The sequence below is a fragment of the Argentina silus genome (assembly GCF_951799395.1).
Source record: "Argentina silus genome assembly, chromosome: 5".
Classification (NCBI taxonomy): domain Eukaryota; kingdom Metazoa; phylum Chordata; class Actinopteri; order Argentiniformes; family Argentinidae; genus Argentina; species Argentina silus.
The window spans coordinates 6526593-6551797 of record NC_139659.1 but is presented as its reverse complement, the minus strand read 5'-3'; the positions used below and the strand labels follow the sequence as shown (position 1 = coordinate 6551797).

Genomic DNA, 25205 nt, shown 5'->3' with positions numbered 1-25205 from the left:
TCTGAAACCAGTTCAGTCTCTGGTGATAAGGGGTTCCATTGAAGTATCTGCTTTACCGACACCTTCCCTCCACACAGACACCATGGGCCGAGCCTAGGGAAGGACTCTCAGTCTTGAAGGTTCAGTTACCAACAGGCAAGGTAAGCAGACTGGTTCCCCTGCATTTCCTCCTGCATTTCCCCCTGTCCTGTCCTCTCTTCTTTTTTTCTCTGCTTGCAGGGTGAGTGGTATGTGCAGCTGTGGTCTCAGGCTTCTGTCCAGATTCACTCACTCTCACAACTATTTCACACTTACACAAGGAGAGAACTTCAATCTCTGAGAATTAGATTAGTTTTCTTTTTTCACACTAAAAATGTTGATCTTACATAGGGGTGGGGGGAAACAGTTAACTCAAAGTTGCTTGCTGGAGTTTTCTCTAATCAGAATCAGAATCAGAATTCTTTTATTTGGCCAAGTATATTTGCACATACAGGAAATTGACTTGGTGAGGTTGGTGCATGGACATAAAAAACAAATAGCAAATATTGACAAGTAATTTACAAAATAGAGAGTAAATGGCAATGAGGCTAGAGGCTGTGAAATGGTTGTGGGGCATGTACATTATAAATTAGAATAATGTTAAATAATTTTAAATTACACTGTCAGTGCATTGTTTGTGTCACAGGGTGGGTGGGTGGGGTGGGGGGGCAGAGAGAGGCAGGGGGCTTGGTTGTGAGCCCCACTGCCATGGGGAAGAAACTGTTCAGGTGGCATGAGGTTTTAGTCTTGATTGACCAGAACCTTTACTTGACCGGAACCTCTACTGCTTACTTAAGCATCCTATCTTTTAGACGTGTGTGCGTGTCTGCAGGCAAAACCCAGACAGTTTCCAGGAAGGAAATGGAGTCAGCAAAGAGTTGAGGGGGTCTAAAAGACAGAGAGAGTCTAGAATGTGAGGAAAGGCACTAGAATGCCTGGAATGCAGCCTGCCTGTCAGGTCACTACATGTGAGGAGGGAAAATGATTCAGCAGTGATATCACTTTACCTGCAGGATAGTGTGGTGTATTTAATCCTTTTATCTGCAGGTCCATGGTCCAGGTCCTATTTAATGTTTGGATACTGGATAGTCATAATTCCACTCTTTGTAAGCTTGTTTGCTTGCCATGCCTAGACGTACTTGTGAGTGAGACTCGTGTCAAGATAAATGTGAATGAGTTATTGAATGTTTGCCAGAGACTCTGCAGTAGGTAAGATCAGAGACCTGGCTGGGGCTCTGTGTATGTTGCCTCATATCTAGGATCAGGACTACCCACCCCAAATCCTAATCTTAACCATTAGGGGGAGAAATGCAAAACATGAGTGTAGATCCATATCCCTACTGTACTCCACTGCTGAATCATGGTCCCCTTGTGGGTGTTATCTGATTACTCTTCTGCTTCAGAAGGTTTATGAGATGGGAACTCCCAAATGGGAGCTGAAGGCCCAGGGCTGGAATAGTCCAGAACAGCTCCTGCATGCCACAACAAAGTGTATGTTCACTCCTCTCTCAGATAGAGATCTGTAATTTACTCACCTGAGGGCTATAATACAAGCAGGTAAAGGCTTAAAGAAACCAGACTGACATGACAATTAGTAGCTAGAAATACATACTTTCTCTTATCAAAATAGTTATGAGTGTCTGTAGACCATAACGCTGTTGGGTGAAAATAGGAGTCTGAGTCATGCATGATAACACTGATAATAGTGGGGCTTCACCTGGAAAAGGCCAGGCTATAATCACTCCCACAAGTTAAAGGTGTTGCTCACAAAGCGTTAACAACATGCATTAATGCCTTTGTTTCTGAGGGGTTCACTCTTTCCAGTTTCAGCCAAAACGTTTGTCATGGAAAAAACATGTGAGCCCCACCTTTGCTAATGAGTTGATGTAATGTTTTGTTGTCATAGTCTTGTTTAGTCAATCCTTGGCCCTTGCAAACAAATGCATTCCTTAAGTAGTAACATATTTGTTTATGTTGGTATGCTGAAAAGAAATGTAATATGTTGGTGTGAGTGTATGAATTGTGTGTTCAAGTGTCTAGACTTCTTATCAGGTCTGTGTTAAAAATTTGGGCTTGCCTGGAATAATTGAAGAAATTAAATTTTCTCAGACTCCTGCCTCAACTACATGGAAAGGGCAACTGTTTCTGTCAGGGGTAACCTACATCTGCCACTAATGGTTGTGAACAAATAAAATATCTCCATAGATCACAAAAAATGTACCAGTCGTAAAACGTGTAATTCAATTCTTACTTCCTGTAAGCTCACTGAAGGCTGTTTGGCTTTCCTATCAGAAATGAGGAAATTACTTAGGGTAGTCCGTGTAGCTCGCTCACACACACACACGCTACAAGCGCTTGCACAGCAACATGTGGTCAGAAAAAATTACACAATGGTTAGTTGCAATATCCCAGCTTGATTTGTACACTCACCAAACACTTTAGTAGGAACACCTGTACACCTTCTCATGGTGGAGGTGGTGTAATGGTGTGGGGAATGTTTTCTTGGCACACTTTGGGCCCATTAATACCAATCAATCATCGCTTGAATGCCACAGCTTATTTGAGTATTGTTGCTGACCATGTGCATCCCTTCGTGGCCACAATTTACCCATCTTCTAATGGCTACTTCCAGCATGATAATGCACCATGTCACAAAGCAAAAGTCGTCTCAAACTGGTTTCATTAACATGACAATGAGTCCAGTGTTCTTCAGTGGCCTTCCCAGTCACCAGATCTGAATCCAATAGAACACTTTTGGGATGTGGTAGAACGGGAGATTCACAGCTTGAAAGTGCACCTGAAAAATCTGCAGGAATTGCGTGATGCAATCATGTGATCATGAACCACAATCTCAAAGGAATGTTTCCAACAGCTTGTGGGATCAATGCCACAAAGAATTGAGGCTGTTTTGAGAGCTAAGGGAGGCCCTACACAGTATTAGTACAGTATTCCTAATAAAGTGTTAAGTGAGTGTCACCCACACTAGCACTGCAGATACGATCATTTGCAGAGCAGTACTTGGTCATGAAAGATTCATAATACTTGCAATATTCTGAATTGAATTGTTTGCCAAAGATTTACTATATAATTTGGTTCTCATGTCTTTGTTAAGCACTATCTGGAGGTATTACTGAGTGTGTCCCTCCTGCTTTGTCATCATGATATGAGCAACAGATGGCTGGTGACGAAAGTGGAAAGTTTAAGGACGGTCAAACTGGCTGCCCAGTAACTTACACTGACTATGATGTCTGTCTTTCTCTCTCTCTCTCTCTCTCAGATGGGCGACCAGGGCATCTTCAACAGGCTATCAGGGTCTCAGACTGAAGGAGAGATGGAGGGAGAAGGCGAGACAGATGGAGAGACAAGGGGAACGACAGCTCCCAGTTTCTCCCAGTTCTCCTCCTCTCTGCGAGCAGTTATTCGGATCCGACAGAAGTATCAGGCCATGAAGAAACGCCGTGTGGATATGGCAGGAGGGCTGGGAGGAGGTCTAACAGGGGCCCCCTCGCGCACCAGCCCCAAAATCTTCACCTTCGACGGGCTGACCCCAACCACCTACCTGTCACCCTCCTTCTCCGCTCCTCAGAAGAAGAAGAAGCGGAAGAGGAGGTCTCGAGTGATGTTTCCCAGTGGAGGAGGGCGTAGGGCCCCGCCTACACGGGAACACAGCCGTGCCAAGAACTGCCTCTATCTCCTCTGCTCCATCCTCTTCCTCCAGGTAAGGTGTAGGATGTAGGATTGGCATGATTATCAATATTATAGCATTACTATAATTCTAATCTCTCTTCTTCTCTTCCCCCTATCTGTCTCTGCTCCCCACGCCCCTGCAGGTGTACAATGCCATAGAAAATCTGGATGACCATGTTCTGAAGTATGACTTGGAGGGTTTGGAGAAGACACTGAGCAGGGAGGTGTTTGGTCAACAGGGAGCAGTAGAGGCCCTTCTGGCCCACCTAAGGGACTACCTGTCTACGTACGTCCATAGTAAGCCCCTAGTCCTCTCTCTACACGGCCCCAGTGGCGTGGGGAAGAGCCATCTGGGGAGGCTCCTGGCTGGGCACTTTCGCTCAGTGGTGGGGGAGCCGCTGGTGCTCCAGTACTTTGTGCTTCACCACTGCCCGCTGGAGGCTGACGCCTGGCGCTGTGCCCGTGCCTTATCGATTTTGGTCTCTGAGACAGTGATACGTGCTGAGGAAGAGGAGAAGATCCCGCTCTTCATCTTCGATGAGAGCGAGCACATGCACAGTGAGATCATGGACGCACTGAGGATCCTTGTACGCACGAGGCACTCCAATGAGTACTTGAACGCTGTTTACATTTTCCTTAGCAACATGGGCCACACCCATATCACAAAACACCTGCTGCACAATTCCTCAAGTGTCTCTCTGACAGCTGCAGCTGGGTGGCATGATAACCTGGTAAAGGAATTGACCCCTGTATTGCGCAAAACTCTGGAGAAGCTCCACCCACTATGGGTTGAGGCTGACCTCTTACCCTTGACCCTATTAGAGAAAGGTCACATAATGGAGTGCTTCCTGGATGAAATGTCTCGGGAGGGGTTCTACCCGGACCGTACCAACATTGAGCGTCTGGCGGGAGAGATTGAGTACTACCCTGCTGTAGGGGGGCGTGAGTACGCCCAAACTGGATGTAAACAAGTGGTGGCTAAGGTCAACCTGTTGTGAAACCCTCTCAAAGGCATGTTTGGAAGAGAGCCCCTGAGAACAGCCAATACTCCTGAGGGAGTGGATCCCAAACATTTCTGTGCTGGTTTATCTTGAGTTATCTTATGGCCAACCTGTGAAGCTTGAGACACACATTTGAGAAAGGACAGAGCTTCTGAAGTGTAAGAATATTTCCCCAAATGAGGAAAGAGGGGAAATACTACTCAGATTTGTGTGTAGGGCCCCAAGAGAAGCCATTGTATTGACTAGTCATTATATATCTACTCGCCTAACAAAATAACCAGGAAGTCATTAGATTTGTGAACCTCTGTTGAGAGAAATGGTCTCTAAGGAGGTTCACATATCTAAGGACTTCCTGGTTATCTTGTTAGATGAAACGATAAAGGCAACATCCTGTCCTGGACATCTGTTGAGAGCACAGTGAGGAGTCATGCTCTGGGTGAATACGTAATGAGAAAACATCACTGTGTATTCTCCCATGTCATAACAAAGTATTGTAACAGAAACAAACAGCATTGATTCTGTCTATAAACACATTCATTAAACTAAATAATGCCTTCAGACGATGATGCGTCCTTCAACTTTTAAATGACCTTCAATACTATATCACTGTTAAAGCCAGACAGATTATTTGGAAACAAAATTACTAACTCATTATGACACCATCATGAAGACATTGTTTTTATTATTAGAATTCCATTATTTGTAGTTGGAAAAAAATGAGGTACTGTGTCCAAATGCACAAAAGCAATGACTTTCAGAATCATCATGACAACAAACAGAAAGGAAACAAACATATCAATGCATGGTAAATGACCAAAAGGGAGATGGGAGAGTTGTGTGTACACAACAGCCTCTTACATTATTCCATCAAGTGTTTATGACTGTATGAGTGTGAAAATATGTATATTAATTACAGAGATCAGGGCCGGAAGGGAGAGTGCTGATTGATTAGAATCAACCATTGACACCAGATGCAGTTCCAAAACCGCATGATTCTCATTCAAGAACTCTGAGGAAGAGCAGACAATGTGGAACCCCTGTACAACGAAATCTGACTGAAGATACGTTCATATGGTGTCTTTTTTTCTTTACATGTGATCACTGTTCTGAAATGACTGGATAGATGAAAGCAACATTGTAGAAATGCCACCTACCTAGCCTACTGGAAGATTCCACTATATTGCTTTCACCTTCCTGCTGTCTTTTACAGTTGGGTGGGTCACAAAGGAAAGACCACAAAGAGAGGACAATGCTTGTAACACAATTGTCCCTTTCTACAGTTGTTTGTAACAATGTCCTTCTCTATTCATATACAGTATTGGAGAACCCTCCTCAGACCCTTTCTCTTTTGCAGTAACAGCAGTCTGTAGATGTGAAATGTTTGATCCAGTGAAACGTTAACCTCCTGGGCTCCCTTCAGTCTGTAACTGCCAGTAACTGAATGTCTTACACACAGGTGAAAACGGGAAAAGTACTTTTACATCTTGTACATCTCCAAATAAGTAAAAAGCACTGAATATATCACACCTGGTTCACTTCAAACCATGACCCACAAATGATCACAACACAACCAAAGAAAACAATGTTTCATACTTCAACCAAATACAAAAGAAAACTAGACAGACAGAGCACTCTTTTCTTAACCAAGAGAACAGACTTCCAAAATGCTTACTATCGCCCGTGGTGGCTCTTCATCCAGGGGTATCATTCAGACATGCTTTCAGGAGGCAGGGGAATATAGAATCATAAATGAGTTACATGTTTACTAAGAACTACATAGATAACAAAGTGTCACTTCAGGAATCTGTCATAACATGAATCTTAGCCGCAGCCGCCCTGTACAATGTCAGTTTAAAGGGGCAATACAGTATCCATCTCCTGTACTTGCCCTTGCACTTTTCAGACTTAAACACTCCCTTCAAACAGGATGCCTTATGACATATTTAAACCAAAAGACTCTCTGCATTCATACCTCATTCATTCTGACTATTACTGCCAAAACGTGTAAGGGCCCCCTTGGTGTGAGCGAGAGAGATGGGAGGGAGGGGGGCTACACAATAGTGGGCATAGCTAGGCAAGTAAGTGTGTGTGTGTGGGGTTGGCAGGGGGAGTGTACTGTGTGCGCGTGTGTGTGGGGGGGGGGGAGGGAGTGATTGGTACTGGGCTCTTCTCTTCATTGGTGGTTCTTTTTCTCCCTTTATGCCTCAAGCTCGAAGCCCATCCCAACTTTATGTCCACCAGTGTTGAAGTTCTTCCCATCGATCAGCGCTGAGAGAGTGACCTTCACACCTAAACAACCAGAGACAAGAGTGGACAATTACAGGAGTTGCAAAAGAGCAATCAAAAAACACATCTGCACACATGTGGACCACTGGCTTACTTTGTAGCATTAATCTTATGATAAATAGCCATCAACATGCCTGCATGTTGCAATCAATCCATGGGGATTTACTTAGCAGGTTATGATAGCAGATGGTAATGTTATGAATAGCTAATGAGAAGCCAAACCTTGTAAATTCTTACCTGGCCTGAGGCTCTGAGTGTAGCCTACTCCAATCAGGCTGGCGTTGTTCACTTTGGCCTGCAGGGGAGGACAACACACAGTTTAGAGACGGGGGCAGGGAGAACACACAGTTTAGAGACAGGGGCAGGGAGAACACACAGTTTAGAGACAGGGGCAGGAAGAACACACATCTGTGAGTATTGGATACCGAAAGAGAACTGGGCAAATGTAGCTAGATAGGCTCTACATGACAATGATAAGGCAAGGCGAGGCAAGTTTATTTATATAGCACATTTCATACACAGAGGCAATTCAAAGTGCTTTACATAAAATAGATAAAAAGGAAAGAGTATAACAAATTAAAAAATAAATTTAAAAAAGACATAAAAAACAATAAAAGTCACAGTCCATTTTTGGGTCAGAGTGCAATTAATAGCAGCAATTTAGTTTTCTTTACCTTAGAATACCTGTTCCCCGGGTGTTTGGGACTCTAACCCAAATACCTTAGTTACCCAAATCTTTATTTGGGACTCTAACCCAAATTTTATTTGGCCAAATTTTTATGAAAGTATATGAGCTATTTGTTTGTCATTTAAGAGCATTCTAGTCCAACTGTTATTTGGTTATGTGGTATGTGAAGTACTCACAGACAGGGATGCGTCCTTGTCCAGTGCATATTTGGCGGCGATGCCAAAGCGAGTGTTGTTGCTGCCGGCCGTCCAGGCCAGAGTGACTGCTGTCTCCAGCTGGTCATTCACCTTCTGGTAGATAGAACCTCCGAACTCAGTACCATCATTACTGAAGAGAGAGAGTGAGACAGACAGACAACAAGTTAGAGACACAGTTACATTCTGTGAAGGCTCAAGCAATATAAATAGTGACATTTCCCATTGGCATTTACGCTAACAAAAGTGTCCAGTAATGATGTTAACCTATGCTGTATCCGCTCTCAGAGGAGTGATAACCATGCTCCCATCACCTTCATATCTGCATCGGCTCCATTCTCTGTGGCAACAGGTACTCACACGTTGGTATGCAGCTGGAAGTCCCCGGCCTTGTATCCCAGAGCAAAGTTGTTCTGGGCCAGTTTGGACTTGGCCGTGTCGAAGGCCATCTGGTAGCCGGCCAGCCAGCCCTCGTAGCCCAGCACCGCAGCTGCGTGGATGATAGGACCTTCGAAGTCGATGTCACAGCCCATGTTGATGAAGTCACGCTTGTAGCCGGTCTTCAGCTTGCCACTCTTCTTGCTGAGGGGGAACAGAACATAAGTGTTTTTATTCTCAATTATTTGGAATAGGCACCAAACCTTGATGACACAACATAACATGGACAAACATCAAGTCAATAGTAGATGCTAACAGAAAACGCTTTTGAATTAATTTCAGATCTAAACCCAAAATGACCATTGGGGTTCAAATCATTTATTGCTGTGTGAGAAAAAGACATTCCCAAGTAGGAAATATACTTTGATGGCTATAATCTATATGAAACATTGTAACAGGTGGCAAACAATTAATGTGTTTAGACTCACCCTGTGTTTGGTACAAATGATGTATCCAAAGCCACCTTCAGTCCCTGTGCCAGCTGTGGGGGAAATAGCACACATGCTCAGATGCATGGTAACAACCTGCTAGCTATGTAGCCACTATGAAACAAAATTCCTCTGCTAATGAACTGTGAACTAGCATGTGGCTCTGGACAGAGACACACACACACACCTGGTCCTCCACAGTGACTTCAGTAGCGAGTGTGTTGTCTGTATTCCACTTCTGGTTGAAGCTGAGGCCCAGCTCCTTCATCTTGTACTTGGTCTCGAGGTTTCCGGCAGCCTTTCCTGTGTCAGTGTTGCTGGAGCCAGATGTGTTGAACTCCTAACAGAGATGGGGTGAGAGAGAGAGCAAGTCAAGTTAAGAGCGGTGAAAGGTTGAGGTTAAAAAAAAAAAATTAAAAGAAAAAAAAGGGGGGGGAAAAAAGAAAGATTGGGATCATGGCAGAGAGAGAGAGAGGGTGAGTGACTTTTTTTAAGAGCAGATATTTGAAAAGAGCAGAATTGTGCTAGCTGCCAAAGAGGATAAATTGAATGATTAATGAATAGAGACAAAAAACTAATTGCAGACAAAAGGATGAAAAGAAAGGTGCATTGGGCAGAGAAGAAAGACAGATGAGGAGGTGAGGGATGCTGCATTAGGAGGGTGAACGGGGGGGGGGGATACATTCTGATGGTAGGGAGGATGACAGGATTGGGCCATATGGCAGTAAATGGCATGACAAACAATATCAGTGAAATAGGTAGAGAATTAAAACAATAGTAAAAAACAAATTAATTAGACATAACGAAAAGTGGTCATATGGACAGAGAGTCACCAGGTTGGTGCAGCACAGCAGTAACAGTGAATTAATCTGGACAATCAATATACATGGATGAGACCTTAAAATAATGAAATTAGTTGACAAATGAAATAAGACATAATAGTAAAATCAACAGGGCACTATGGAAAATAATTACTGTGAAATTAACCGGCTAGAGACACGAGAGACAACAGAGCAACAATGATGAAAAACAAACAAATGCAGCTGCTGGACATTAAGAGGATGGAAAATAAAACGTGTAATGAATGAAGCTGTAATGAATTCATCTCCCAAGCAAGCACACATACGAGAGTGAGCTGTTAGCTCTGGGACCAAGTCTTACCATCTAAAACAGAGAGAGAGCAGTCCAGGAGGCAGCAACATGGAGACAAAGCAGGGGTTAGGAGAGGCAGATAGAGAGACAGACAGGCCACTCACACACACGCAGAGGCCCATCATGTCTCTCTATACTGAAGCATAGAGCAAGGCAGAGCCAGCAACAGCAGCACCCATCAACCTGAAAACCTTCAAGCTCAGAGTCATTAAGTATTATAAGCTGTGGAATGAAAAGAGTGAGAGCGAGAGAGAGAGAGAGCACAGGGAAGGCAGAGGAGGGGGGGGAACAGGTAGACAGGTATGTAGGTAAGACTCACCACTCCGCTCTGCGACTTAGTCTTCAGGTCCAGCTTGACAATACCAAAGCCTGGGGGTGGGATTCATATCAAATGTGAGCATCTAGCTATGACATATCTACACATGATCTAATGGCTAGTTCAGCAGACTTACAGTGCATTCCGAAAGTATTCAGACCCCTTCACTTTTTCCACATTTTCCAGGATTCAATTCATTTTTTTTTCTCATCAATCTACACATAATACCCCATAACGACAAAGCGAAAACAGGTTTTTAGAACTGTTTGCTAATTTATTAAAAAATGTAAAACTGAAATCACATTTACATAAGTATTCAGACCCTTTGCTATGACAGTCGAAATCGAGCTCAGGTGCATCCTGTTTCCATTGATCATCCTTGAGATGTTTGTACGACTTGATTGGAGTCCATCTGTGGTAAATTCAATTGATTGGACATGATTTGGAACGGCACAAACCTCTCTATATAAAGGTCCCACAGTTAACAGTGCATGTCAGAGCAAAAACCAGGCCATGAGGTTGAAAGAATTGTCTGTAGACCTCCGAGACAGGATTGTGCCATGGCACAGATCTGGGGATGGGTCCAAAAAAAATGTCTACAGTATTGAAGATCCCCAAGAACACAGTAGCCTCCATCATTCTTAAATGGAAGAAGTTTGGAACCACCAAGACTCTTCCTAGAGCTGGCCGCCCGGCCAAACTGAGCAATAGGGGGAGAAGGGCCATCGTCAGGGAGGTGACCAAGGACCCAATGGTCACTCTGACAGAGCTCCAGAGTTCCTCTGTGGAGATGGGAGAACCTCCAGAAGGACAACCGTCTCTGCAGCACTCCACCAATCAGGCCTTTATGGTAGAGTGGCCAGACGGAAGCCACTTCTCAGTAAAAAGCACATGACAGCCCGCTTGGAGTTTGCGAAAAGGCACCTAAAGGACTCTCAGACCATGAGAAACAAGATTCTCTGGTCTCATGAAATCATGATTGAACTCTTTGGCCTGAATGCCAAGCGTCACGTCTGGAGGAAACCAGGCACCGCTCATCACCTGGCCAATACCATCCCTACGGTGAAGTATGGTGGTGGCAGCATCATATTGTGGGGATGTTTTTCAGCAGCAGGGACTGGGAGACTAGTCAGGATCGAGGGAAAGATGAACAGAGCAAAGTACAGAGAGAACCTTGATGAAGTCCTGAGCACTCTGGAGCAGGTTCTCAGACTAGCGCGAAGGTTTGCCTTCCAACAAGACAACGACCCTAAGCACACAGCCAAGACAATGCAGGAGTGGCTTCGGGACAAGTCTCTGAATGTCCTTGAGTGGCCCAGCCAGAGCCCTGACTTGAACCCGATCGAACATCTCTGGAGAGACCTGAAAATAGCTGTGCACTGATGCTCCCCATTCAGAACTTGATCAGCTGAGAAGAATGGGAGAAACTCTCCAAATACAGGTGTGCCAAGCTTGTAGCGTCATACACAAGAAAACTTGAGGCTGTAATTGCTGCCAAAGGTGCTTCAACAAAGTACAGAGTTAAAGGGTCTGAATACTTATGTAAATGTGATCCGTTTTTTTATTTTTAATAAATGAGCAGACATTTCTAAAAATCTGTTTTGGCTTTGTCATTATGGGGTATTGTGTGTAGATTGATGAGGGGAAAAATGAATTTAATCCATTTTAGAATAAGGCTGTAACATAGCAAAATGTGGAAAAAATTAAGAGGTTTGAATACTTTCCGAATGCACTGTGTACAATCTCATAAAATACATGCAGCTATGTCGTCAAACAGACTTACGAATGACAATTGGTTTATGAATTACACTTGTTATGGTTTGCTTTGCTTTCTTACAACAAATGTAGCCATCCAACTACATTTTTATGAATCTCATTGGCTTATTCAGAGGTAACAGTCGAGCATATAGCTTTATGATAAAACAAACAGTGTACATCTGTAATTTGAACTTCTGAACAATTTATCCAACTGAGCACACCTCATTTGAAATTATTTAGTCACAAGAGCAAGGGGGTGAATTAGGATGTGTGATGCAAAATCATTACTCTGGGAAATGTCTCATTTTCTTCTAATTTTCTCAGTGGGGTAGTTACTCACCATATCCTTTGCTGAAGATGTCCTTGGCAGCCTTGCCCAGGTCTGAGTATGAAGGAGGAACAGCCATCACGTCTGAGAGATGAGAAGAGAACACAGACAGGTCAATACGGTCAATAAGCTCAACTTAGCTATGTTTAGGTAACATTGATCACAGGCTTATTCTGTAAAATCTGCAATAGAAATTGTACAGTATTATACAGTAGGCTATATGGCCTTGAGCTGGCAAAATTCTCTGGACCCTATTCTATATGAGAAAGAAGCATGTATATCATTCTACATAACACATTCAGTTGCATATCTCAGGCAACATGGGATGTAGTGTCTTATCAGTAGTCATGTGACTGGTCTCCCAGCAGGGCAGCTGAAGGGAACAGATTGTTCTCTCCAGGCAGCCTCTACTGGGTCTATACCAGCAAGCCACAATACACCTGCAAACATCAAAGAAATTGGATCACAGGATTAGCCTATAGCCTTGATTGCCCAACCAATGTGACAAAACGATACACACAAAAATAATGTAGTAAAAATGTCCAACTGCAGCAAAAACCATCAATTTGGAATGATTTTAACCCACCTTTTAAAATGCCACCACTTTTGCTTTATTCTTTGTGAAAATAATTTATCAATTAGGCCTAGACTAGACGTTGTAGCCCACTATTACAACAATTGTTTTTTTTAAGCCTAATTTGTATTCATAATTTAGTGTTAAATTGACAATGGTAATTAAAGTATTGGAGGTTAGCTAGCTAATCCACTCCATGATTTCTGTGATTACTTTAGCTTGCAGTTTAGCAGTACGCAAAGTAATGTTAGCTGCCCGGTAGGCCTAATGACTTTGACTGAAACTGATAGTGAAACACAAAGGGTGGTGGTGCAAGTGCTCTCAATCACAAATCCATTGCTGCTAATATTTTAGCAAAAGTGCAAGTGCATTTATATTGTTATACAGTTTGAATAATAGAGTGGCTGAGTGACATGTTGTGTGCACCGTCCATCCCAGACAAAGGATAGCAGATAGGATTGAGAGTCTTGGAAGTGGTAGTTGGGCTTGCTTGCGAGAAACGGGCTACTTTAGCAAGCATGCTAAAATGGCATCTCATCATCTATGAAGACAGTTACATATAGTTATACAAACGATTTTGTTTTGCAAGAATACTCAAGAACTAAAGGGTAAATGGTGAAGGCTGCTGTTGTGGTGTACTAACCGTATCTAGCAGAAATTCATCTTGTGGTAAATGTGTTATCAGTTGAACTAGCTAGGCTATTTAGCAAGCTACTAGCTAGCTAATCTCAAGCCAAATATCCCCCCAATTTAGCTAGCTAGCTAACTCTAGCTAAACCAGCGTGCTAAAGCTAACATCTAGAAATATGTATTATGCCCAGGCATTGATAACTTAGAAACCGGTATCGTCTTTAAAAGAAACCCCACACATGATGACAACACGCAGTATTAATCAGCATTATGTAACATTTGCTAGCTGGTTTAGCTTGGTAACGACATTAGCCAGCTATCTACCATTACGTCTGTAGGGTGCTCTGCTAGTAGCAGGCTAGTGTGCTAGGTAATGTGTTGGTGCAGTGGCTAACCTTGAGTACTAGCTATGCATTTTATTTCCATGCATTTTATTTCCATGTTTATCTAATGCATCTGAATAGCATTATAGTAACAAATGCTGTATATTACTAAAATAATAGCGCGCAATATTGTTCATACCGATTTTCTGTTGTGAAGAGATGAGAGCGGAGGATCTGCAAAGCGTCGCTTCTCTGTTCTTTCCTTCACTCTGATGACAGTTAGCATACAACTGCTAGCTAGCATTGCCTGACAAGGGATAGGGCACAGTGAAGGAGACAGAATAAGCATGCGCAGTTTCATGTTGGGGGATGACTGCTGCAAAATGAAAATGTGCCCTTACCCATTCAACTGTAAGGAATGTCTCTGTCCATGTCATGATTTGCCAATTGGTAGGCTGTTGAATCATTCAAAGATTCAATTACTTTTAACAATAAGCAGGCCTAATGCAAAACCAGCAAACTGCTATGTGTGTCTGCGAATTGCCATGTGTGTATGCTAACTGCCTTGAAAATGCAAAAAAAAATAAACCTTAAAAAAAGATGAATAATAGCCTAATAATTGTTAATTGCAATTGTAATTGCCAAGAGCAAAGAGCAAAGGCCTCTGAGCCCAATATTTGGTGGGCTCCGTTCCACCTTAATTGGTTGAAATATGTTTGTGGGATATGTGGCGCTTCTACGTGGAGAAGAAAACAATCATGCGCCCCGCCCTGAAAGAGCTGGCCACTATAGGCCGATACGATTGGCAACTGGATAGGCGAGGAAACTTCGCCTGTCAAAAGTGCAGAATAGAGGCAACCTGCTGTTCTAAGTCCAATGGTCAACATAGCCCTTATCCGTGATCCCACTGTAGTTAGTGTGCAACGCACTGAAGTGCACAACGGATGAAGGGGAGGGAGAACGAATATCGCAGAGAGAACTAGTTACATAGTTTTTACGCGATTGGTGCAAATATGTCTGGGAATCCTACATTCGTAAGCCCCTTTCACAGACCCCACTGTTTGGCAGCCGCTGCAGCTCCATCGGGTAAACCCAAATTAACCCACCCTGGCAAAGCTATTCTAGCAGGTAAGGACTTTTTTTAAAGCTATATTTAAGTTTATCTCCATTGAGCAATTACCCTTAGCGCCCTTACCCTTCCTTGCTACAAAAGTTACAACACGACTCTCACTGTTGCAGCTGGAGGGCTTGTTGTTACTTTTACGTCAGTAACATTGTAGTAGAACATTTCACCACATGATTGCCTCTACTAGGCTTACTAATGCTCCTTATACCTATGGAAGAGGAAGCTTTTATATGAGAGCTATTTACATGGGAACTACTCATGACTAAATGTATGCATTTAGTCCAACTAGTGAAACCAAGCAACTTTGAATAGCGTTCGATAGTCTAATGTGATATTCTTGGCAGGAAAAACCTCCTCGATAACACCGATTGAGGCAAGTATAAACCTCCCCTATAACACCGATTGAGGCAAGTATCTGCTTTGGCATGCGATATTGCAAGGTTCTTCCCCTCGTTTTTGTGACTGGTGGATGTGGGATGGAGGCGAGGGGTCGATGGTGGTGACAAAGTTACAAGTTACCCCCTCAGGGCATGTCCTGCCTTCATGAATGGTGGAACAGCGACAGAGGAATGTTCCTGAAGCCTGTCCAGAGTGCTAGGAGTTTTACTTTAAGAGATTGTGAAAATGAATGGTTGAATACATGAATTGCTAGTTTTACTGCAAGAACAAATATCTTTGCATAAGCTATTATAAGCATATAAGTCACAAATAAAAGCACACTGTGTTCAAATTTGACCCCAACCACGTTCCTCTCCTATCATCATTCAGAACTAGGTAGGCATGCTGCATGCTTTGAATTTGCCCTTTGAGCTTTCGCCTCAAAGTGTGTGTGCGTGTGCGTGTCTGAGAGAAGTGGAGGGAGAGAAAGAAAAAAAGAGGGTGACAGAAGGAATAAGAGAATTTGTATATGTGTGAGAGAGCTCTGTATGATGTAACCAAGGGCCCTCACTCCAGCCTTCAGCCCTGGCATGTACAGGGTTAATTCGATATATGTAGTGGCCCTTCTCTCAGATAATTGCCTGTCACATGATCTGGCTCAAGGACCTTCTGCCTTGGCACAGTAAAGCGTAATTAATGTGGCTAATGAATGATGATTAGAATGGCACTCACAGGACAGCTGGGGGCTGGACTTTAGTTGAGCAATGGAATGAGTAGAATACAGAGTTTGGCAAATCAGTTTGGAAATTTAGAATTCCAAGTTGCAAGTTACACAGCTTGTAGAAATCCAAATGACATTTCTATAGTTATGGAAGGTTTGGTGCAAACATAGAGGATGGTTAATGGATAGCTGGGTATCTATGGCTACTGTATGTATATGAGTTAAGGGTCAATAGTCAATTGGTAGATTGTAATTTCAAGAGGTAATCAGGAAAGGGATAGTGAACCACAAACAGGCCTGCTAAGTTTAATACTGTATCGAAAGGGAGTTATTCTATGTAAGAATCATGCTATTGGGAAGGAAAAGAGACACATTTACAAACTATTTGAATTTGTATCTGTATTATCCAGCAATAAGATTGTTACAAACCAAATACCAAAGGGCAGTTGGAATGTTTTCAAGTTCCCCCAGAGGTCAAGGTGCTGCTGTTTTGTAGTGATACTGTACCCAGGGGTACTGATGTGAGTGCTGGGCATGGGGCTGACTAAGACTTGCAGTGGTGTGTGCTTCATTCCATGAGTCATGATGACACAGCACAAAAGACATACTATTGATATCCCGGGAGCACACACTGCAGATGTGTAGACCGTTACAAGCTCAGATTAGGGTCAGGGGCAAACTGGGGGGGGGGGGGGGGGGGGGGATCTGGAGGGACAAGTTGTTCAGTTCCTACCCTACTATGCTAGAAATATACTGTGCTCTTACTGTAGCAGTGAGGTTGGTGGCATGGCTCAGTAGGCAGATAGATTATAAATGATTTGTGAACCTAAATGTGCTTTCTTATTTAACATGTTGACTACTACTACTACCAGTCAGTCAGCTGATTGTGTATGACACATACACTAGCAACCCCCCCCCCCCCATACACACCATACACACACTCACAAAGGAAAAAGCAAGCAAGCAAAATTCATGCTCATAGAGTAGCAGTGAGTGAACAACAATCAGATACAGGATTTGTATTTTAACTGATTGTTTAACTGCTGCTCACCTACAGTACACACCTGTTCCTTGTTGAGCAAGACTGGTTTAAGAGAGAAACATAACAAGTAGTACAAATAAAAGTGTGTACAAAAGGTTTAGTCTATAAGCGTCTGTGTAGTTTGTATGCAGGAAGGAACTAGATTACTAGCTAGTGACTAGGGAGCCTTGGGAGCATTGGCCTTACTTTTGTCAATAGTGTTACTATGAATAATAGTATATTATTAATATATTGACAATTGCCTTTAACTGGTTCTCTGGTTAATCTTTTCCTTGACACCAGTGCGGTAGAGGCTGCTATTCCATTAAGCACGTCATTCCTTTTCCAACTGTTTCCTTTCCACTTGAGAGATCATATAAGATAATAATATATGCCATTTAGCTGATGCTTTTATCCAAAGCGACTTACATTGCAGTCAGCGCCTACATTTTTCAGTATGTATGGTCCCAGCGGGAATAAGTCTGTAATGTGCCTCGAGACACATCTAAACACCCTACCGATCTTGCAAGGCTTGTTTGTTCTGTTGAAGACTTGACAAACTGGTTACACTCCTCCTCTCACACGCCTCTCCCCGTTATCTAGATATAGATCAATGGTCACTCCACTATTTCATATTGTGGGCTAATTGGAGAACCTGAATTCCAAGATAAGGAAGTAATAAAGGTTTAATAAAGGCGTTATTGGTTTGTATACTTGCAGACAGCCTAAAGCCATTTTGTAAACAAAGGAATGTTAGGGTGTGTCAAGACAACAATGGCTACAGCTCTTAATGCAATCTCTTTTATGAGCCCTCTGCATTTACTGAAAACTTATCAGAAGATTTCCGTCAATGTTGAGGAGTCATATATTCTTGAGAAGAAAAGTAAATTATGTGGGACTGTTGTAGGCAAAGAAAATACTTACACAATTTCATAATTGGCTGATTGGTAAGACATGTTTTTATCCATGGGAACTCATTGATCCCAGATGTGTGTGAAGAGTGAATTCAGTGAACAGTTGTTCTTAGGCACAGATCAAAGATCAGATTTGAGAAATTCAGTGTCAAGGGGCAACCTCAACCTACATTGATTGTTCTAGAAGGCCTGCATGTGTGTCTATATACAGAATGCATTTCTGTGTGGGACTCCACTGCATGATTTTGCTGTGAAACGCATGCCTGCTGGAGTTCAAAGCATCAACATAATGCTCTTTTGAAATTTAGCACGGGGCTGGGGTTTGAAGAAAGGGAGACATTTTCTTATGCACTGGTGTAGGGTCAGTGTTCTTTCCACCAGAGACACCGTGTTCACACGCATTAGTCAAGATACAAATTAGGCTGTTTATTGTCAAGAAACATGAAGGATATAGGGCCGGTTTCACAGACAAGGCTTAAGCCTAGTCCTAGACTAAAAAGCATCCTCAGTGGCAATTTGCCATTGAAAGTGTGAATTAGTCCAGGACTTGCTTTAAACCTTGTCTGTGAAACCGGCCCATTGTCTGCCAAAATCTATGGGGAAGTTTCAGAGAATTAGAATAAACCTATTTCTGGACTAATAAGCAAAATCAATGGTTTCCATGTTTTTTTATTCAAGGTTTAGGTTTAGAGTCTTATCACTGAGTCTGTGTCAGTGAGTGAATATGGCCTTTTCACTGAATGTGTTATAGGTACACACCCCCTGAGTTGGAACAGGAGGGGAGTATTCTGTGGGCAGAATCACACGGAGCCCAGCCCAGCCAATCAGATGCCTCCTTTCTGTTTGCTGTTCAACTGCAGATGTGTGCTATTGGCTCTTAAGGTGGAACCAGGCAGTTTAGATGAGAAAAAGATTTGGACATGCTGGTCTTTTACACTATTGAGCATAAACACATTTTTCAAATAGTTTGAAATTAAATTGAATTAATGTTCTTCGTTCCAGTTGATAGAGATGAATATTTGTGATGATGATTGTCATGTAAAATTGTCCCAGTCTGAACAAGGCTTAGTTTCAAATAAGACTTCATCTGGCTCTTCTCCAACCAAGCCCAAACAAGAGATATCATCAGAATATGGAATATAATTAACTGGATGGTTGTGCTCTGTGGCTTTTTTCTGTATACTGCCCCCCTCTGGAAAATGTATGAATAGAAAGAAATGTAAAAAAAAAAAAAAAAACACACCACCATCCTGTCTCACTTTGTGGTGCTGGGAACACAGGCCCTGCAGATAAACATAGGTAAACATGAATAAACGTACGTAAAAAAAAAAAGAAAGCTTGCCATGTGCAGTGGATGTCAGAGAATTCAGGTTTGTGTGTGCACGTGTGTGTTAGTGAGAGGTCTGTGACTGACGGCCTCTCTTTTGTCATTCCAGGTGGGATCGCAGGAGGCATAGAGATCTGCATCACCTTCCCTACAGAGTATGTGAAAACTCAATTACAGCTGGATGAGAAGGCCAACCCTCCGAAATACAAAGGCATCGGTGGGTATATCTGCTCCAGCAGCAGTGCCTAAACTCGGACACTTCATCGTCGCAGTCACCATCAGCCTGCTGAATAAGAACATTTCAAGATCATTGTTATCGTCACCTAATACACCTACTACCTGATGGACAAGTAGGGCCAGCCTATATAACCTATGAATGGCCTCAAGTTTTTCCTGGTCAGGTTGGTCACATGGTTAGCTATACCAATAACATAGTTGGTCTTTCACAGCAGAATGAGAAGCTTTGCTTTTCAATGCTACAATAATTGAGAACTCCCTAGTGGTCCAACTTGAGTATGTGTGTGTAGAACAGTAGATCCACATCGGCCATTAGTACCACCGTTTTCCTGATAACTTCAGAGCTCCCAGTCTAGCTACACTTAAGTGTGTGTGTGTGTGTGTGTGTGTGTGTGTGTGTGTGTGTGTGTGTGTGTGTGTGTGTGTGTGTGTGTGTGTGTGTCACACGTACTCAGCCTGGTGTTGTCTGTGTGCTCAGAGTCACTGGACTTTGGCATGGAGCCCCCCTGAAACAACATGTTTGTGTGGTACTCAGCACTGAAAGTTCACTAATGCTGCAGTGTCACTAACCCTGTCACTGTTACTAGCTAACAAAGGTTAGCTAATTATTTCACCCGGGTGTGACTGTTGTTTTTTTTCAGCTTTCCCACTAGAATGCACTGTTCTGAATAAGACTGTCCACTAATTAAATAAAAGGGTGCAACTTTGAAGATCTCCCTCTTCCTCTCCTGTAGGTGACTGTGTAAAGCAGACAGTGAACAGTCATGGGGTGAAAGGACTGTATACAGGCCTCAGCTCACTGGTCTATGGCTCCATCCCCAAAGCAGCCGTCAGGTACACACACACACACACACACACACACACACACACACACACACACACACACACACACACACACACACATTTGAAAATACTTTATTTGGGTTCACAGAGAGACATTACATCAAAGAACCCAAAATATAACAAAGGTCATACAGATAGTCATGGATACAGGTAACACCGTCTTCACCACATAGCAAAGCTTCCCGTAACAGTTGTCACAGAACAATATCTTGCAAGCTGCTTGGCTTTCTTCTTTGGGAGGCTGTTAGGCAATGCACATGTCCAACGCTGCCAAATATCAGACTGTACTAGTCAAACTCTACCACAGCCAGTACACCACAGGTAATATACACACACACACACACACACACACACACACACACACAGACAGTATACTGCCAATAAAATATATTTCATTTTCTTAATTTCTTAATGTCCAAATCTCTGCTTTTTCTTTCTCTGCCAGGTTTGGAGTGTTTGAGTTCCTCAGCAATAAGATGCGTGATGAGAACGGTAAGCTGGACAGCATGCGGGGGCTCGTCTGTGGTCTGGGGGCCGGAGTGGCAGAAGCCGTGCTGGTGGTCTGTCCCATGGAGACTGTCAAGGTGGGCCCACAATCATAATGAGAGAAGGAATGTTTCAAGCAGGAAATTAAAGTGCTTAAAACACAGTGGTGAACCTGTACATATTTGGATAGAACTCCTTGGTTAAGACACTTGAAAACTGTTTTATAAGCAAATACATAAAATGACAACAGCATCCTAACTTGTGAAATGCACATAAAACGTACATCCTTGTGCAATTCTCTATTATGTGTATGCGTTATTTGCAGTGATACTCAAGCTATGCATGAATGTTTCAAGTTTGTTTGTATGCCATCAGCCTATCCAGTTTTCCTGTGAGCATTTGTATATTACCATAACCCATATGTTTAACTCTGTCTTGCCCTGCCATTTCAGGTGAAGTTTATCCATGATCAGACGTCAGCAAACCCAAAGTACAGGGGATTCTTCCATGGTGTGAGGGAGATAGTCCGAACACAAGGTAAGGAAGGGAAGGATTTTGTGTTCATTTACTGACACCTGCTGGTCTTTTATTCCACACAATGAATTACAATTACTTAGCTTTTAGCAGATGGAACTCCCCTCCCTACGATGGCTATTTATCCCTATTTGATGGCCCCTCATAGATTAAAATATTAAATAAGTGTGATGAATATGGTGGAAACTTAACATAGCTCTCCGGTAGGCTGGGCATGGGGTCTCTCTCTCACTGTCTCTCTCAAATTGCCCCATGTATGAATGAACTATAGAATTGTCAGAGGGTTGTTGGATGGATAACGGATGGTTGTTGGAAGGTTATTGGATGGTTGTTGAGGTCTCTCATTATTGATATCTTTTCAGGACTGAAGGGGACGTATCAGGGCCTAACAGCCACAGTACTGAAGCAAGGCTCCAACCAGGCCATCCGCTTCTACGTCATGACCTCATTAAGGAACTGGTACAAAGGTGTGTGTGTGTGTGTCTCTGTCTCTGTCTCTGTCTGTGTCTGTGTCTGTGTCTCTGTCTCTGTCTCTGTCTCTGTCTCTGTCTGTGTCTGTGTCTCTGTCTCTGTCTCTGTCTCTGTCTCTGTCTCTGTCTCTGTCTGTGTCTGTGTCTGTGTCTCTGTCTCTGTCTCTGTCTCTGTCTCTGTCTGTGTGCAGTGATTATAACTATGACTCAGCAATGATGTACAAGCACATAGACCAGACTGGAGAGTCTGACCACTCTGCTCTCTTTTCATCACCCAGGAGATGATCCCAACAAGGCCATTAACCCTCTAGTCACTGGAATGTTTGGAGCTTTTGCTGGAGCTGCCAGCGTGTTTGGAAACACCCCTCTGGACGTCATCAAGACCAGGATGCAGGTAGGACAGAGTCAGATTAACCTTGATACAGAAATGTACATTATCTTGGATGATGTATCTCTGCTCTGTTCATGTTTGATGGATGTTCTGTTATTACTAGTCTGTATCTCCTTTCACAGGGTCTGGAGGCTCACAAGTACAAAAGCACTTTGGACTGTGCTGTCAAGATCATGAAGCATGAAGGACCTAAAGCGTAAGTACATGAAGTATTTCTATACATACACAGTTGATGCAACCTTAACATTTTTTGTTCAGTTTTACCAGGCATGTAGATTTACAAAAAAACATTCACCATTGCAACCAACAACAAACAGTAACTTGGTTAGGGGCAATATTAGCTTGGTTAGGCTTCTGTGCTCATCATCCATTAAATGGAATATGTGTTATGTACTGTACCATACAATCCAACGTTAATAATACCCTCAGAGTTAATAATGCCCTTGAAGGCATTGTCGAGGGCACAAGAGCATAATGTACTCTCAACAGTATACAGGAAACCTGTAAGACTACATACTGTACATACAGTGTCACCAGACTGCACATATTGATACAGATGATCATAATGATAATGGTTCCTCTATCCCCTCTCCTCCTCTCCAGGTTCTACAAGGGCACAGTGCCTCGTCTGGGCCGTGTGTGTATGGACGTGGCCATAGTCTTCATCATTTATGAGGAGGTGGTGAAGGTTCTCAATAAGGTCTGGAAGACTGACTGAGACCGGTGTCACCATGATGACCAACTGACCACAGACAGCCAGGACTGTGACATCACAGCCATGGCCCAATCCCAAACCAATCCCTCCAGCCCTACCCCTAGGTCCTCAATGACTACCTCCTCACAGATCTAGAATGTTGTTCCTTTTTGGAATGAAACACAACCATGATAGGTGTAAGCAATATTGGCAGTAGTAGAGGGCTTGGGAAAATATTATATCTTATTGCTTGTACTCAACCACTCCTCTTAAAATTAATAAGGAGGAGTAAATAAGGGCATAGGGAAGGGAGTGAGGGGTTGCTTTAGGACTAGGCCTGCTTGCCTGGAATATTGAAACACTGTTAGCCCGCACAGCTGTTAATGGTTGTTGTTTCATACATGTCAAATGACAGGCATGAACCAGCAACCACAAACAGCCGTTCAGGCGAGGAAGACTGTGTCAACACAGACAAGTGTCTTTCTACCAACAGTGCTTCAGAGTTCACTTATGGCTATTAACATGTTTTAACATGTTTTATGTTAACATACTTGACTTAATCAAAGAGAAAACATTTCTCATAACCCAATAAAATGTGACCAAAAATACTTGAAAATTAGGGAAGAGGAGGATCACAGAGGCTCTTAACTCCAAAGACTTGTTTTAACATACTAGCTCTTAGGAGATGGTTTGAGTCAGACATTTGGGGCAGTTTGGGGCAGTAATAACAGAGACGTGTATGGGTTTTATAGCAGTATGGCAGAAATCTTTGTTCAGATGTCAGTCATGTGTTATTTCACAGTTATATGCAGGTCTCAAATGTTTTTTTTCTGATTTAGATAACCAAGTGCAATTAAAAACACAATGCCTTAGATAATTATATTCAGAGATATATTTGTGGTATTTAGCTAAGTAATAATCATGGTTTTAGTGACGCTGAGTCAAATTCAAGTATGAACATGTACTGTTATAAACTCATTCACCAAAACGTTTTAAGTTAATTCCATGAAAAAAAGTGACTAAGTTGGAGGTGATTGTGGTTAGCAGGATTTGCTTTCCAATTGCAATAGTAGAAAATATGAAATATCTATTATGACAATGATTATGGTTTTGGTTTAATGTTTTATGAAAGTGCCTGCAATGTATTTTATGATTGTTTTAGAAATCTATCATAAAGTCATTAGTGTGACTAATTCCCATTGTTAAATGTTTTAATAGTTGAATGTCGTCTGATGTGTGAGTTCTTCCTCACTGGCATACCGTAACCCTTAATAAAAAATGTTTTAAGGGTAATTTTATATAAATGGTATAGTGAAATGGGGCCTTTGCTGAGATATTTAGTGCCAAACATAATCTGCAGGTAGTTGACTTTATAGAATATCAGACAATTGTGCAATTTAAATACAGTCTTGAGTTATTCAATTGAACAGGATTTTGCTCTGTAATATTGTTTTACAGTTACAAAGCTGATGAGAAATGCCTTTGATTTACAATTGTTGATTCCATGTTTTCAAGGTGATGGTGGTTGGGTTTGGGGAAAGGACACAATGTTATTTCAGATTTATGTTTTGGAAGAGATTTGTTTTATGATTAACTAAAATGGCCTTCCTACTAATTTACTAATTTTGCTACGTTTATTTTTGGGGGATTCTAGATGATCATATCTGCCCTTTGACACCTGAGTTAATTTGCTACATCTCATTCATGTTGTGATGACTAGCCTTTCTCATAAAATTATACAATTGCCTCAAAATGATGGTTCAAAGTCAGACATGGAATTTGATGCATTCTTCAACAAGATCTGTTGGCATGTTTAATTTAAAGATCATCATGAACATTAACAAATTGCTATTGCTGAATGTATTTTATGAAAAGAGATATTAACTTGGATTGTGATTGCACATTAAACCAATAATGTGTACAACATAAGATGTAATAATAATCAAACATTTGTAATTGCTTCTAAAGTGTCTACTGTTTATATCTTGAATATCTAACAAATCCTACCAGAAACCTTTTCATAATGCTTCACATTAAGGGTCTTACATTAATTTATGTAACATAGGGGAATACAAAACACATACATTTTCTAGGCCTGATTGTGAATACACAGCCGTTTTGGCATGATTAATCATATACGTTGTCTGGAACAGAGAGATACAGTGTGTTCTTTTATTGCTGTCCATGTTTTAGGTGTGCACAATACATGTACAGTATGTATATGGGTGTGCACACAATGGGA

At 42.3% G+C, this 25205-nt stretch overlaps 3 protein-coding genes across 3 annotated transcripts; 2 read left to right on the top strand and 1 right to left on the bottom strand.

Moving 5' to 3' along the window:
• tor4aa (torsin family 4, member Aa) lies at positions 1-5267 on the top strand. The gene is made up of 3 exons (XM_083669713.1): positions 1-140; positions 3296-3736; positions 3849-5267. The coding sequence occupies exons 2-3, from the start codon at positions 3296-3298 to the stop codon at positions 4701-4703; spliced, it is 1296 nt and encodes a 431-aa protein (XP_083525839.1). The 5' UTR covers positions 1-140; the 3' UTR covers positions 4704-5267.
• Positions 5268-5354: 87 nt separating this feature from the next.
• On the bottom strand, positions 5355-14140 carry LOC310804466 (non-selective voltage-gated ion channel VDAC2). The gene is made up of 9 exons (XM_083669714.1): positions 14021-14140; positions 12307-12378; positions 10212-10261; positions 8928-9080; positions 8741-8793; positions 8235-8456; positions 7857-8007; positions 7230-7287; positions 5355-6995 (listed from the first exon to the last, which is right to left on the bottom strand). Exons 2-9 carry the CDS (start codon positions 12371-12373, stop codon positions 6904-6906), a joined length of 846 nt encoding a protein of 281 aa, XP_083525840.1. The 5' UTR covers positions 12374-12378; positions 14021-14140; the 3' UTR covers positions 5355-6903.
• A 496-nt stretch (positions 14141-14636) lies between these two features.
• slc25a1b (slc25a1 solute carrier family 25 member 1b) lies at positions 14637-24930 on the top strand. The gene is made up of 9 exons (XM_083670157.1): positions 14637-14949; positions 19418-19525; positions 20280-20379; positions 20834-20972; positions 21327-21411; positions 21771-21875; positions 22157-22272; positions 22392-22465; positions 22873-24930. The coding sequence occupies exons 1-9, from the start codon at positions 14835-14837 to the stop codon at positions 22985-22987; spliced, it is 957 nt and encodes a 318-aa protein (XP_083526283.1). The 5' UTR covers positions 14637-14834; the 3' UTR covers positions 22988-24930.
• Positions 24931-25205: the final 275 nt, after the last annotated feature.

Excerpts from the sequence above, each read along its gene's own strand:
- LOC310804466 (XM_083669714.1), bottom strand. The coding sequence starts at position 12,373 with ATGGCTGTTCCTCCTTCATACTCAGACCTGGGCAAGGCTGCCAAGGAC. Across the intron at positions 10,262-12,306 it reads CATCTTCAGCAAAGGATATG|GCTTTGGTATTGTCAAGCTG; the intron begins GTGAGTAACTAC and ends TCCCACCCCCAG. Across the intron at positions 9,081-10,211 it reads CTAAGTCGCAGAGCGGAGTG|GAGTTCAACACATCTGGCTC; the intron begins GTGAGTCTTACC and ends CATCTCTGTTAG.
- tor4aa (XM_083669713.1), top strand. The coding sequence starts at position 3,296 with ATGGGCGACCAGGGCATCTTCAACAGGCTATCAGGGTCTCAGACTGAA. Across the intron at positions 3,737-3,848 it reads GCTCCATCCTCTTCCTCCAG|GTGTACAATGCCATAGAAAA; the intron begins GTAAGGTGTAGG and ends ACGCCCCTGCAG.
- slc25a1b (XM_083670157.1), top strand. The coding sequence starts at position 14,835 with ATGTCTGGGAATCCTACATTCGTAAGCCCCTTTCACAGACCCCACTGT. Across the intron at positions 20,973-21,326 it reads GTCCCATGGAGACTGTCAAG|GTGAAGTTTATCCATGATCA; the intron begins GTGGGCCCACAA and ends CTGCCATTTCAG. Across the intron at positions 22,466-22,872 it reads AAGCATGAAGGACCTAAAGC|GTTCTACAAGGGCACAGTGC; the intron begins GTAAGTACATGA and ends CCTCCTCTCCAG.